We start from the raw sequence: 15535 nt of genomic DNA on the forward strand, positions 1-15535 counted from the left end.
TAGTTCCAGGACAGGCTCCAAAGCCACAGAGAAACCCTGTCCCGAAAAACCAAAAAATAAAAAAATAAAAAAAAAAAAAAGATTGCAGATCAGGGGTGGGAAAGATATCTTTAGAGGCTAAAGGCATTTTCTGTGTGTCTTTATAATCTTAGTTTGGTTGCCAGGACTCTCTGTGTTCTCTGTGCTTTAGCATGTCCTTGCCTACACATGCACACACACACCATTTCTGACTAGATGATAGAATGTTTTTGAAGATACAGATCACTTTTAAGTACTGCATACAACATTACTATTATAATTATATGATATCCAAACAAATTTCACTACCAGATCCTAAAGTAGACGTCAGTCTAAAATGCTTATTAAATTACTCATAGGTATAAGTATAGGTTAAGATTTTCAAATCTATTTTTTGTCTTACTAAATGAAGAATGCCACAGTTATAGACTATACCAGAGAGCACGAGGTCATTAATCCTAACAACACCCTTCATTCCTGGGATCAGTGTCTAGGGACCTCCTTGAGTAGGCAGGCAGATCCCCCTTTAAGGAGAGACCTATTATGTGTAAGTCTGGTCAGTGTTAAGACACTTAGGCTTAGGGACTGCAGGTAGAGTGCTTGACTAACGTGCATGAAGCATCACAAGGTGTGCTGACACATGCCTATCATCTCAGCTTCTGGAAGATTCAGCAAGCAGGAGTGCCATTAGTCTGATGTCAGCCTGAGCCACAGAGTAAAACCCTGTTCTAGAACATCAGAAAAAAATTCTAATGATAAGAGGATAAACTATGCAACTGCGGCACTAATTACAGTAGAAGAAAATGAGACAGCATAACTTAGTTCAAATGGGTACAGCAAAGGAAGGAATATTGTATAGTACTCGAATTTAAAATATACTTTGGATAGAAAAAGCTGACCACAATTCATTTTAAAAGTCTATAATAATATACTCATACAGGTTAGTTTTAAAGTAAAAGGTGATGGGAATTTTTTTCTTTTGCATTTTATGATTCTGGGCCTGAGTACTTTAAAATCAGGGGGAAGTTATTTAAAATGGTGAAAACAGTGGTTGCAGAAGTAGTAAGTTTTATAAGTTAGAGCATTTATATTCTGTGAGATCCTGTATCAACACTTTCACATTCAGTACCTCTGCCTGTCTTCAGTGAGTATCTGCACACACAAACAGAAAGAATGGGTATGATGGTTCTTGTTTCTAAGCATAGCCCTTAAGAGGCAGAGACAGATGGATTTCTGTTAGTTAAAGGCCAGCCTGGTCTACTTATCAAGTTCTAAGCCAACTAACAACATATGAGACCCTGTCTCAAAAAAAAAATAAATGTAAGTAAGAAAATAGTGGATTCATTCCAAAATGAAATGGACCAAAGCTGGGTATGATTCTCCAGTGTCTGGAAGCAAGCTACATGCCCTGAGCATCACCATAGCCAGGACTCAGGAGTGTTTTTCAGAATTCTTTATGAACCTTTAGAAGCTCTTGGAGCCAAGTATGAGACCAGGGAGATGTCTCTGAGAAAGCCTGGAGCAGCTGGGACACTTTCCCCCAGTGAGGTAGGCTCCAAGGTTAGCATGGGAGCTTCCTTAAGACAGCTAGTTACAAGAGAAAATTTTAGTGTTAATATATCATCACCATTATTAAATATTAAAACACTTAGCATATATCAAACATGGACAAGGTTTTTTTTGGCACTGCTAAAAATAAAAAAACCACTACCTCAAAATGAAGTACAGAAATGGCATTGAAAAGGATGGTAGTAAACTCAGGCAATAATTCCAGTTTACTTGATGCCCTGAGGCTCTATGTTTTAAGATCCAGCAATGTTTTAAGATTCAGTATTTGAAGCCGGGCGTTGGTGGCGGGAGGCAGAGGCAGGCGGATCTCTGTGAGTTCGAGACCAGCCTGGTCTACAAGAGCTAGTTCCAGGACAGGCTCCAAAACCACAGAGAAACCCTGTCTCGAAAAAAACCAAAAAAAAAAAAAAAAAAAAAAAGATTCAGTATTTGCTGAATTCATGTTAGAAAAGTGATCTTGCATATTGAAGATTTAGCTTATGTGGTACATATCATAGAACATCTTATGAAATGCCTGCCCTTAGAGTTTCTATAACAAAGAATTTAAATAGGAAACTGGAATTTCTTTGTCTAGTTCTGCTGCATGAGATTATATATTCACTGTAATTGTTGAATGTTAAAAGGTATACTACCACTCAATGATAATCTTAATTTAAGTCACAAAATGTAGGGAGATCACTTCCATACCTCCATGAGACAAATTTTATCTTACCTGCTTTCTTTATGGCAAGGTCTTACATTTAGGGTCTGGACTTATGTAGAACTTACTATGTATCTGGCTGAGCCTGGTTATAAACACATAAAAAAAATCTTTTTTTTAGCCTCCTTGAGTACTTGGTTTACATGTGTAAACCACTATTCCTGTCTCCCACCTTAATTTGCTGGCATTACAAATGCATGCCACCATACCCAACATCTTTTACATTGGTTCTGAGAATTGAACTCAGGTCATCATGCAAACAAGACAAATATTTTACTGACTGAGCTATTCCCCCAGTCCCCATCTTAGTTCTTAACCTGTAGTGATAGAAGTTGTTTTTTCCAATCTAGAACCTAGGAACTAGAATTTTTTCCTGCATGGTAAGTGCATTTCCCCTACATCTTGTCATAAAATGCAGTTACTTTCGATGAAAGATTTATTTGTATTTGTATGTATGTGTATTTTGCCTGCATCTTTATATGTACATGAAGTCTCTTCCTCTCCCCCGTCTGCGCCAGCTCTCAGCCCATCCTCATGTGAGTGTGCAGTTTTTGAGACAGGGTTTGTCTGTATAGACATGGCTGCCCTTTTTGTTGCCTCTGCCTCCAGAATACTAGGATTAAAGGTGTGCACCACATGCATGGCACTTGTGTGCACACACAAACACAATTTTCTCTTACAGGTTGCCTTATGTAACCCTGGCTGCAGGTCAGGATGATCTGTGCACTCCTGATCCTTCTGTTTTTCAAGTGATGAGGTTTTAGAAATGTGTCAGTTTGCCTTGCTTGAGATTGCTTTAATTTTGTAAGCACAGATACAACATTTGCTTATTTATATTTGTACCTCAGGGGATAACTCATTGGAGTTGACTCTGTCCTTCTACCATGTTGATTTAAAGGCTAGTCTTAACCAGTGAGTCATCTCTCTGGCCCTAATTTTGTTTTATGACCTATACCTTTGCTATTCATGTCAGGCCCTGCTAAGAATCCCCACTAATTATGTAAAATTAAATGAAATCTATTTTAAATTTATTTACTTTCTTTTCTTGAGGTCAGGGTTTCTCTGTGTAGCCCTCACTGTCCTGGAACTCACTTGTAGACCAGGCTGGCCTAAAACTCAGAGAGATTTACCTGCTTCTGCCTCCCAAGTGATGGGATCAAAGGTGTATTACCACTCCCTGGCAGAAACTTCTTTTTTCACCTTAGAGAAAACCTTTATGGCCGGGCAGTGGTGGCGCACGCCTTTAATCCCAGCACTCGGGAGGCAGAGACAGGTAGATCTCTGTGAGTTCGAGGCCAGCCTGGTCTACAAGAGCTAGTTCCAGGACAGGCTCCAAAGCCACAGAGAAACCCTGTCTCGAAAAAAAAAAGAAAAAAAAAAAAAAAAAACCTTTATGTAGGATAGTATATTGACAAACAATTTCAATTGAAGTATTTCTAACATGAAAATTGATTCAAGGGCTGGAGAGATGGCTCAGTGGTTAAGAGTACTGACTGTTTTTCCAGAATACCATGGTTCAATTCCCACCATGCACATGGCAGCTTACAACTGTCTACAACTTCAAGAAATGACACAAATATACACGCAGGCAAAATACTGATGCACATAAAATGAAAATAAATAATTTTTTATTTATTTATTTTTTGGTTTTTCGAGACAGGGTTTCTCTGTAGCTTTGGAGCCTGTCCTGGAACTAGCTCTTGTAGACCAGGCTGGCCTCGAACTCACAGAGATCCGCCTGCCTCTGCCTCCCGAGTGCTGGGATTACAGGCGTGCGCCACCACTGCCCGGCCGAAAATAAATAATTTTTTATAAAAAGAAAATTGATTCAACATACATCAGCAACATTTTATAGACTTTAAGAACGTCCTTTTGGCTAGAGAGATGGGTCAAGTGGTTAAGATTTCTTGCTGCTCTTACAAGATGATCTGAAATAGGTTCCTAGCACCCATTTAAGACCGTTTACAACTGCATATAATTTTAGCTCCAGGAATATTCAACATCCTTCTCTGGCCTTCCTAGGCACTACATGTACAAATACTCAGGTATACATAAACACATTTTATATTTTTGAAAGTTATTATGTTTTATTGCTATTTCTTCCTTTCTTGCACTTTTCTGTTAAGTTATTGTAATTAAGTTACAATAAAACCATAGCTATAGTTGTTGAAAATAAATGCTAGTTTTTAGCTTTATGTCTTAAGTAATAGTTTTTTTTTAATAAGATAAAACCTATTACTGCTGGGGGTGATGGTACACACTTTAATCCCAGTAAAGGCAAGTGGATCTCTTTGAATTCATGGCCAGCCTGTACCACAGCCAAGAGGGAGTCTGTCTCCCAAAAATAATCCAATAAGTAATTTATTTATTTACATCTGCTTTAGTATTCTAGACACTTCAGTTATAAGTAGATTCTGAGTTAGGTATTACTTTACTTTACCATAGCTTTTAAGGATCCTTAATTTAAGGATGAAAGTTGCTGAACATATATTTGAGTAGCTAGCTATTAGGTAACATTTGTTTTCCTTTTGTAGGCACAACCAAGATATTTGATAAACCAAGGAAGCGAAAACGACAAAGGCATGTTACAGCCAGAGTACACTATAAAAAAGTGAGAAAGGACGGCTCCTCAAAAGAGGCTCCACGCTCGGAGGTATCACTCAGTTCCTCACCTTTCCACCTTCCACGCTAGACGGCCCATCCTCTCCCTTGAAGATTTAAAGAATCTTGACTTATGGAGAGCCCAGTCCTAGCAAAGTACAAATTGCAACTGTGGATAATGGCCCCTTTGCTTGAGATAGCAGATACATTATATATGTGTTGCCTTAATAAGTGAAGTTGTTCTAAAACTGGAGAGTACAGTTTAAGTAACCAAATAATATGAATGAACCTAGATAGTGCCCCATAAAAGTTCAGACTGCTGTAGGTAGGGGGAAATTCCATATGCTTATTTACTGACCATCAGTTGCTTAGTTTGGGATGTTTATAAACATCAGCTCTTGAAAAGCATTTAAAGCTGTCTTTACAGAGCTTTTGAATTCAAGTTAAAAATAGAATTAGATCCAGTTTTTGAGCATCACAGATGCTGCTGAGTGTTTTCTTTCTAATTTGAATAGAATGCCCAAGGGGGCATTGCCTAGGAAACACGGATCTGGAGGACAAATAAGTAATCAAATAAACTTAAGAATGTTTTCTCTCCCTTAGTGAAACCTTTAAGTGGAACAGCTCAAAAAGTTCCAGTGGAAAAGCCTCAGAGCAGTTAGTGGCAGGGCATGAGGCGCCCACTACCCGTCCAATCACAGCAGGGTTAGAACTAACATTGCATGCAGTCCGCCCGCGTGATTGGCTGAACATCTGTAAGTGCTTGATGGCTAGACAAATAGCAGCCCAGAGGGAGGAGGGGGTCATATGGAGGAGACATCAATAATACAGATGTGGGGTGTTATTTTTTTCTCTGCAAGGGAGAACTGATGATCCACAGGACTGCTGCCAGCCCCAAGGAGATTCTTGAAGATGGTGTAGAACATGATCCTGGGATGTCTGCATCCAAAAAATTACAGGGTGAACGCGGTGGAGGAGCAGCACTCAAGGAGAATGTTTGTCAGGTAGGGAATGCTTGTCTCATTTTTGTTGCATGTGTACTTTTTGAGAAACCCCCTTTATCTCTTAAAAGACCTTATCTTGGTTAGAGAAAATGGTTATGGATGATTCCTGATGAGTTTCTTTTTTTTTTTTAAGATTTATTTATTTATTATGTATACAACATTCCTTCTATGTATGCTTACATGCCAGAAAGGGCTCTAGATCTCGTTATAGATGGTTGTGAGCCACCATGTGGTTGCTGGGAATTGAACTCAGGACCTCTGGAAGGGCAGTCAGTGCTCTTACTCTGTGAGCCATCTCTCCAGCCCCTTGAGTTTCTTTCAGGCTGTAATTCTTTTGTCTCTTTTGAAAAGCAAGGTGGCACACGCCTTTGGGAGGCAGAGGCAGGCAGATCTCTGTGAGTTCGAGACCAGCCTGGTCTACAAGAGCTAGTTCCAGGACAGGCTCCAAAACCACAGAGAAACCCTGTCTCGAAAAACCAAAAAAGAAAAAAGAAAGAAAGAAAAGAAAAGCAAAGAGAAGGAATTAGTTGACTATTGGTTACAGTCTGTTCTTGTGTCCTATGAGTATATACCTCCAGAAGCAGAGCATCCTGGAATCAGACCTAATTGTTTTGAGTCCTAACTGTTGTGCTGATTATTTGTGAGGTGTTTCTGTGTCTTTATGAGTTATCAGTTCCTTGGTTTACCTTTGCAAATTCTTAAAATCTGACATTATGAAAACCTGGTGCTTGGTGTATGTGTGTGTACATATGTGAATGTGCAGGTGCATGTGGGCATAAGATATGGAGGTCAGAGGACAGCTTTGAGTGGAGATCCTCAGGTGACCAACACTTTTTGTTTGAAATGGAGCCTGTCATTTGGCCTGGAACTTAGACATTGGCCATGCTGACTCAACCATGAGCATCCAGAGGATGGGTCTCTGTGTCATTTCTCATGTCTCACCACTGCTGGGTACAAGCACACTGCTATGTGGGCTGCTTGAATTTGAACTCAGGTCTCTTGCTTGCAAGTCAAGCATGTTAGTGATTGATTAACTTTCTTTGCTGCTGTATTTATTTGTTGTTAGTTTTTTCTTTTCTTTTTGAGATGAAATCTTACTTAGTAGCCATAGCTGGCCTGGAACTTCGTGTGTTGACCAGGCTGGGCTCAAATTCATAGAGGTTTGCTTCCTTTGGGCTCCCTGCTCTGCTGCCAGGGCACTATTGTTTTTAATTGAAACAACTAAAAAGTAAAACAGGTCCAGGCTATGTTGCTGTGATAGATGCAGTTTTATCCCATTGTCTCTTCGTTGCATTTTTCTCTGTTACATGAAGAATATCTAGGGGCTGGAGAGATGGTTAAGAGCGCTCGCTGTTCTTCCAGAAGTCCTAAGTTCAATTCCCAGCAACCGCATGGTGGCTCACAACCATCTGTAATGAGATCTGTCGCCCTCTTCTGGTGTGCAGGCATACATGGAAGCAGAATGTTGTATACATAATAAATAAATAAATCAATAAATCTTTTCTTTAAAAAATGTCCACCTAAAAAAAAATAAAAATAAAAAAAAAATAAAAAATGTCCACCTGAACCAGGCCAGAAACAGACAGGCAGGTCTCTGAGTTCAAGGCCAGCCTGGTGTAGAAAGTGAGTTCTAGGACGACCCCTGTCTCTTTGGAATGGGGGTGGAGTGGGGCTTTCCATATTTGGACTAATTCCCAAATGCAGTATTGATCCTGAATAGCAGCTTTGCTCATTAATCATTGATAAAACAAGTCAGAATGTAAATGCATTTTACACCGATCATTAAAAGACAATGTTTGTCACTTTAGATGGGATTCACATTTAGTCCTAGCACTCAGAAGACCGAGCCAGCCTGATAGTCTACATAGTGAGTTCCAAGCCATTGAAGGACTATACAGTGAGACCCTTTCCTTTTTAAAAAAAAAAAAAAAATAGCTTGGTGTGATTACACTCATCTATAATATCTATAATTCCAGCAGTTGGGAGGGAGATATTGACAGAATGACGTTCATGGCCATTTTAAGCCATATATGGGGATAGTAGGTACAAAGAGTAACCCTGTGGTCCAGGCTTGCTGTATTGATGTGATGTGCATGCATGTATATTAGGACATACAGATCCTGATATAAACTATTTGTGGCACTTCCTTTGTCAAGTGTCGAGTTCAAAAGTAAATGATATGATTATCCCAACTAAGCTGTTATGGTAAACCATGTAGTTAATTTGAATAACATTCAGTTTGTACTGTAATTGACATTTTCATGTTTTAAACTGAATGTGTTTGCTTACTATATCAAAACTGTTCATTGGCCCTCCATGTATGTATGTACATATACAAAATGAATTTTTGTTTTGTTTTGTAATAGATAATAGGAAAGTCAAGGTAAGAAAGATAAGCTCTGCCTGTCTCCCTAACATTTTCCTACTTGTTTATTTAGGTGACCAAGACCTTTCGTTTCTTTTATTCCCCCACCCTCCTGTAGACCAGGCTGGCCTAGAACTAGAGATCCACCTGCCTCTGCCTCCCTTGTACTGGGATTAGAGGCGTTTCTTTTGATTTTTTTTTTTTTAATAGATAGTAGATTTTGGTAAATCAATTGTATAGATGAAAAAATACTTTGGGAAACCCTGTCTCGAAAAAAACAAAAAAAAAATACTTTGGGAAAGCTTGTTTATATTGTTATGTAATAGTTAATAGTTGGGTCTGTACTGAATATAGATTTATTTGGAGGGGTATACATATGAGTCTATGTTGGGGTGTTTGTATTTCATGACTGTGTTCATGTATATACATGCCTATGCATGGTGGAAGCCCTAAGTTGAAAGTAGAGTGTTCTCCCCCCTTTGAGACAAGGTCTCTTTATGTAACCCTGGCTGACCTGAAACTCTGTATAGACCCAGCTGTCCTGGAACTCACTGAGATCCCTCTGCCTCTGTATTGGGATTCAGTCTGTGCACCACCATGCTCAGTTCTGTCCATTTTGATTTTTGAGGCAGGGTCTGTTACTGGAATCCAGAACTTGATGTTTAGGTAGGCAGCCTGGTCAGAAGGATCAAGAAATCCAGCGTGGATTTGCAGTGTGCACCACCATGCCTAGCTTTTTTTTTTCCTTAAATATAAAGATGTATTTATTTATTATTTATTATGTATACAATAGTCTTTCTGTGTGTATGCTTGCAGGCCAGAAGAGGGCACCCGACCTCATTACAGATAGTTGTGAGCCATCATGTGTTTGCTGGGAATTGAACTCAGGACCTTTGGAAGACCAGGCAACACTCTTAACTGCTGAGCCATCTCTCCAGGCTCATGCCTAGCTTTTTACATAGGTTTGGGGAATGCGCTTGTTTTCTCATGCTTGCAGAGCAAGCTCTTCACTAACTGAGCCATCTCCTCAGCCTCATTACTCTGTTTTTCAAGGAACAACTATTTACACAGCTTGTATGCTATAAAAGATTAGAGTTTATAAGTGTTTTAAAGTATACAAGAAGATTGTGTATACAATATGCAGTTTTCGTTGCATGAAGGACATGGGTATTCACAGATTTGGTATGGGGGTTTCCTAGATGATGGTATCAGGCTAATTATTTTCTACTTTTTTTTTGTTGTGAATCAGTTGTAGATACAATGGGATTAAAAAGAAACATTGGGAATTTCCAAGGTTTTCATAATTAGATATAATATCCTCATTTCATAAGGCTCTTTTTCCTTTTAGTGATACCATGTCTTCATGAGACTGTCTATGTCAGTGATGCTATGTCCCTTTTCTTGGTGGGCCCAAAGCTTTGTGTTTATTTCCCAATGAGAGGGACAAAAAGATAAGGGGTGAGAAGGGTTATGTATATATATATACATATATATACATATATATATATGTATATATATGTGTGTATATATATATATATTTTGGTTTTTCGAGACAGGGTTTCTCTGTAGCTTTGGAGCCTGTCCTGGAACTACCTCTGTAGACCAGGCTGGTCTCGAACTCACAGAGATCCGCCTGCCTCTGCCTCCCGAGTGCTGGGATTAAAGGTGTGTGTTACCACCGCCCGGCAGGGTTATATTTTTTTATGAAGTAATTTGATATATATCTCAAAGGGCTCTTATTTTGGTACTGTTAGGACCCAAGTCCAATTGGCTGGTATTGCCTCCTGCGCATCTGTCTGGTTTGTCTCCTCTTAGCTTTGTTCTTGAGTTCGTTTTCCAGTAACCAGCTATAGGAATCTTTTAAAAAATGAACACCTGAGTTCAACCCTCACTTAGCAAAGCTCTCCAATGGCACATCTTTGCAATTAGATTAAAATCTGAAATTATTGACCTCCTCCCTTTTTTTATGTCATTTACTGCCTGTTATGACCTGTCTTCACTTCAGTAAAGTAACAGTGTCTTTCAGTTACATTTTCCTCCCTGTGGGCTTTTTACTTGCTACCTTCCTTTGTCATAGCCTACTATGAACTTTCAGACTCTGACCTAAGATGTCATCCTCATAAACAAAGCCAAGTTAGCTATTTGAATTCTCTGCCTAATACTAATTGATATTGATCATTTTCTGAACTCTTTCCTGTGTTGTTATTATTAGTGTTAATTACCAACTTGGCAGGATTTGTAATCACCTCTCAGGTACACCTGTGAGGGATTGTTTATCCTGTGGTCTTGCCTCTAAGGAATTATCTTGATTAGCTTAATTAATTAAAGTGGGGAAATTTGCCCACTGTGAATGGTGCCATTCCCTTGGCTGAGGTTCCAAACTGTGAGCTAGGCTAAAGCAGTTCATTGCTCTCTGATTTCTCATGTGAACGATGTTTGACCAGCTGCATCAAGCTCCTGCTACCTTGACCTCTCCACCAGAGTAGACCATATCTTGAACTATGAGCCAGAACAAACCTTTCTCCCTTAAATTGCTTTCGTCGGGGTGTTTTATCAGAGCAACAAGAACAGTAACTAAGACAACTATTGTTTTCATTTGTTTGTGTCATCTGTCCCCATTAAAAACCAGAGAACTTCTTGTGCTTGGCATATAGGAGGTAATTATTAATATTAGTTGAAGAAGTGATGAAATTTCACAGATTTTTTCTTTGCTGTTGATCTTATGAGGACTCTTCATTTGGGAGTTTTCTAAAGTCTTTCTACAGACAAATCTCTATTCCTTTACAGAACTGTGAAAAACTGGGTGAGCTGTTACTATGTGAAGCTCAATGCTGTGGGGCTTTCCACCTGGAGTGCCTTGGCCTAACTGAGATGCCGCGAGGAAAATTTATCTGCAACGAGTGTCGCACAGGTAAAGTAGATGACTTCGGAATTTTAGTTTCTTTAGGACAAAGTGTATTGAAGATGCCGCTTTCTGACAACAGGGAGCTTATTGTACATGCAGATGTGAGTAGTGTGAGGTCCTAACCCTCGAGGAATCTTACAGAATAATAGAATTGCCTTTATCATTCTGAAATGAACTCTGAATAAACTGATCCCAAGGTAAAGCTATGTTTTTAAGAGTTGCATATAAATCAAACAGTGTGTAGTACTTTCTGTGTGGCTCAAGTGTGGTAATGTCTTTGAGACCCATCTGTGTTAAAAAGGGTATGTCAGTAGATCATCTTTCCACCCTTCTTTCTCCACTCTGCTCTCCCTCTTCCTCACACCATAGCCCAGGCTTGCTTTGAGCTCATTCTTTCTGCTTTGATCTCCTGAGTGTTGGGATTGTAGGTGTAAGCCAACATTTCTGTCTAGCTTACTCTCTCTTAAAATACCTGTGTTGAGGTGTGTATAGCATACACTGAGCTAGCACATGTAATCAGGCAGATTATGAGCTTAAGACCTCTATAGGCTTACCGTATTAGATCCCTTTTTCTTTTCCTGGAGACAGGGTTTCTCATAACCCTGAAGGAGACCAGGCTGGCCTCAACTCAAAAAGAGGTGCCTGTCTCCAGCTTCTAAGTTCTGTCTGTGTGTATTCTTTTTTTTCTTTCTTTTTTTTTTTTTTTTTTTTTTTTTTTTCTTTTTTTCTTTTTTTTTTTTTGCTTTTTCGAGACAGGGTTTCTCTGTGGTTTTAGAGCCTGTCCTGGAACTAGCTCTTGTAGACCAGGCTGGTCTCGAACTCACACAGATCCGCCTGCCTCTGCCTCCCAAGTGCTGGGATTAAAGGCGTGCGCCACCACCACCTGGCAGTGTGTATTCTTTTGTTACTATTAAATTTTGCAGTTTATGAGGGTTTTGCATACATGCCTGGTGTATGAGTAGGCTAGAAGAAGAAACATATCTACTGGAATTGGAATTTAAGCATAATTGTGAGCTACCTTATGGATGCTGGGAAATAAAATTGTATCCTCGGGAAGAGCAGTTGGTGCTCTTAACTGCTGAGCAATTGCTGCAATCCCTTGAGATGCTGTCTTGGGTGGTGGGGAGCACTCAGGCAGTGGTGGTGCACACCTTTAATCCCAGCACTCAGGATGCAGAGCAGAGACAGGTGGAATTCTATGAGTTCAAGGCCAGCCTGGTCTACAGAGCGGGTTCTATGACAGGCTCCAAAGCTACAGAGAAACCCTGTCTCAGAAAATGAGTTTTAGATCCCAAGAATCTATTAAAAAAAAAAAATTCTCTCTTTGATCTTCCTGATTCCTGAACAGTGTTAATCCACTTGACCCATCTGTTTCACACCTGCTCAGACTTTAACTAAGTTTAGGCAGACAAAACTATGGCTAGCCATCCTTTACTGCATTAGCAGATTCCAGGGATTGTTAAGGAGGACTTCCTTATCTCCCATCTCTCAGTGGCTGCCAAACAAAATGCTGTGTCTTGTCTTATTATTGGAGTATGTTTAATATAGCTGCAGAATGCATACCTTCAGCTACAGGAATTACATGAATGGCAAGGACTCTATGATCTTATTACCTTAACAGTCAGTGTCCAGTTTGTCTTGAGGTCCATGATGCAGATGAGGCAGGAATAACTTGTACAATAATACACAGCTGAATCATTGAAGGATTCAAATCTTACTTTATTAACTATATATTTCCATTTTTGAATATTCAGTGGAGGTTCAATCAAAAGAAAATAATGATCTTCAGGTTGTCCTGCAAGATATGTAAATATGAGTTCCTCCCACCTTTGCTTCTTTAATTTCTTCCAAGTCTAAGCAGTTTTATTTGGAGGGCAAAAATGTTTAACCTAACCCTGGACCCAAGATCTCTTTAGATGTCCTATAGACAAAATTCCTCTGATTCAGGAGGGCTTACAGCCAGAAATGTAAGCAGAGGGTCTTTGAAAGCTGGCCCTCAACTCAATGCTTTCTTCCGTTCCACTAGAGCATCAGCTCTAGGCCCAGGACAGAAGCAAAAGAATTCTGAATGAGATTAGGAATCTTTCCCAAGTTGAGAGGATTCTGGATATTATGTGTAGAAAGCTCCTGTAACGTTGAAAAGATTTATTCAGATAGGGTGTTATCAGGACCTAGAAACACTGGTTGGTCTTAATAGAGATCAGGATGAAGAAAAAGGCGTGTTGTTTAGATGCACCTTTGCTTTCTGTCTGTATCACGGATGGGATCTTTCTGAGAATGCTAGCCATGATAGGGGAAAAAAATAGAATAATAGATTTAGGCCTGAATCTTACACTGCCCTTTCCTGATGATATTATTGCTGTACAATGAATGCAAAATTTTATTCATAGAGATTGCACAGTACAACAATCATTTTTAATGAAAAGCATTTTGAAATTAGATTGGGCCATAATCATTCCATCAAGCCATTGGAAATTGGTCACTTTCCTGCATTTGTAAATTTTTGGGGTACTTCATCACCTCCTCTGAGCTTGATCACATGCTTTTTGCTGACTCCTTAGTAGCAATAAACTGTTTTCTTTTTTCTTTTTCTACTGTGTCTTACTTTTGTGTATTTCATGCCAATCTACCACTGTCAGAATGTTCCACTGTTCTCCTTTTTCTGGTGTTTCTGCTACTACTCCCACTGCTGTTGTGGTCAGTGGAGGTCCTATCTGACCATCTGTAGCTAGGGATGAGGGGAAGGGTTGAGGTAGAGATAGTGTAACAAAAAAGCAGCTGATCGATAACTGCTACCATGCCGCCTAAAGCACAGTTCTCTCTACACTCCCTGGAGCTGTCTCCCCTCCCTCTTCTTCCTCTTCATCCTGCGCTTACCTTACAGTTCCTCCTCTTAATTTGCCTTTCCCTGGGAAGCCATTATAGCTCCAGTGCTGACACTTATATATATAAAATATTGTTTCTTTGTTAATGTACAGTTTACAAACAATTTCTCTTTCCCTGTGTTCACTGTTTCTTTTTAGGTGTTTGGAGTTTTTTATTTTTACCTTTTTTGGTTTTTTTTGTTTTTTTCTGAGACAGTCATTTTGCGGTTCAACCTGCTCTCAAACTCAGTAAATGTTTCTAAATATAATCCTCCTGCCTCAGCCTCCCAAATGCTAAGATTATAGGTATGGGCCACCATGACTAGCTTTTTTACTGTGTTAAAATCTGATTTGCCGCCGGGCGGTGGTGGCGCACGCCTTTAATCCCAGCACTCTGGAGGCAGAGGCAGGCGGATCTCTGTGAGTTCGAGACCAGCCTGGTCTACAGAGCTAGTTCCAGGACAGGCTCCAAAGCCACAGAGAAACCCTGTCTCGAAAAAACAAAAAAAAAAAAAAAAAAAAACAAACTGATTTGCCTGTATTGATAAGATATTTCATTTGTATTTTAACAAAGCTTGCCTGACGATCAGAGTACAGAGCTAAGCCACTAGAGGCTAGGCAGTGGTGGCGCACACCTTTGATTCTAGGACTCAGGAGACAGAGGCAGAGGGATCTCTGTTAGTTAAGGTCACCCTGAGCTACACAAGATTGAATCTGTCTAAAAGAGAAACAGCTCACACAAAAGTGATCCCAGCACTTAGGATCCCACACCTTTAGTCCCAGCACGAGGGAGGTGGGGGCAGGAGTGATATGGCTGGGCTAGGAGAGGAATATAAAGCAGGAAGAGACAGAAGCTCAGTGTAGTCTGTGGAGAGGATCACCCCTTTGGTCTGATCATTGGTAAAGAGGTAAAAAAAACTCTCTAGCGGCTGCCCACTCTGCTTCTCTGATCCTTCAGCTTTCACCCCCTAATATCTGACTCTGTTTTTATTATTAATACCAATTAGAATTCGTGCTACATTTGCCTGTGTTTTGTTTGCTTCTATTGTTAGGCTCATATCCAAAATGTCCTTTTCCTGACCATGTGGTCTCTTTGCCCTTAAACTTGTTTCAAGCCTCTGTTTGTTTTTTTTCTTTGTTTTCAGTTGGTGGTTTACTATGGTGTCCAGGCTGACCTTTAACTCATGCCTTCCTCATCCTTTGCATGTTGCTCCATCAATTATATTAGTTTTTGCCGTCTTTTGGCAGTCTTTGGAACTTTGGTTTATTTTATGGTCGTGGGAAGCAGAATCTGGGTTTTTGTGTGTAGCAGACCAGCTCTACCACTGAGATGTGTCCATCTGTCTTATGAGACATGATCTCAGGCTGACTACAAAATTCTCAATTCTCCAGGACAGCTCATTATTGTTGGTATTACAAGCATACACCATTATTCATGGCTCAGGATTTTTATTTGTAGTTCTCTGGTAGGTTCGTTGTCTTTTTTGTTTTTGAAACAAGGTCTGCCTG

General features: G+C 39.8%; 1 protein-coding gene across 1 annotated transcript in view; it reads left to right on the plus strand.

The window, feature by feature from the left end:
* The window catches only part of Nsd1 (nuclear receptor binding SET domain protein 1), a 115292-nt gene that overhangs the window by 66300 nt on the left and 33457 nt on the right, over window positions 1-15535 (plus strand). The window contains exons 10-12 of the mRNA XM_026782929.1: window positions 4822-4940; window positions 5749-5892; window positions 11045-11168. Coding sequence (XP_026638730.1) covers window positions 4822-4940; window positions 5749-5892; window positions 11045-11168 — 387 coding nt within the window. The remainder of the gene's footprint in view (window positions 1-4821; window positions 4941-5748; window positions 5893-11044; window positions 11169-15535) is intronic.

This window comes from Microtus ochrogaster, chromosome 16 (assembly GCF_000317375.1).
Source record: "Microtus ochrogaster isolate Prairie Vole_2 chromosome 16, MicOch1.0, whole genome shotgun sequence".
In the NCBI taxonomy this organism is placed as follows: domain Eukaryota; kingdom Metazoa; phylum Chordata; class Mammalia; order Rodentia; family Cricetidae; genus Microtus; species Microtus ochrogaster.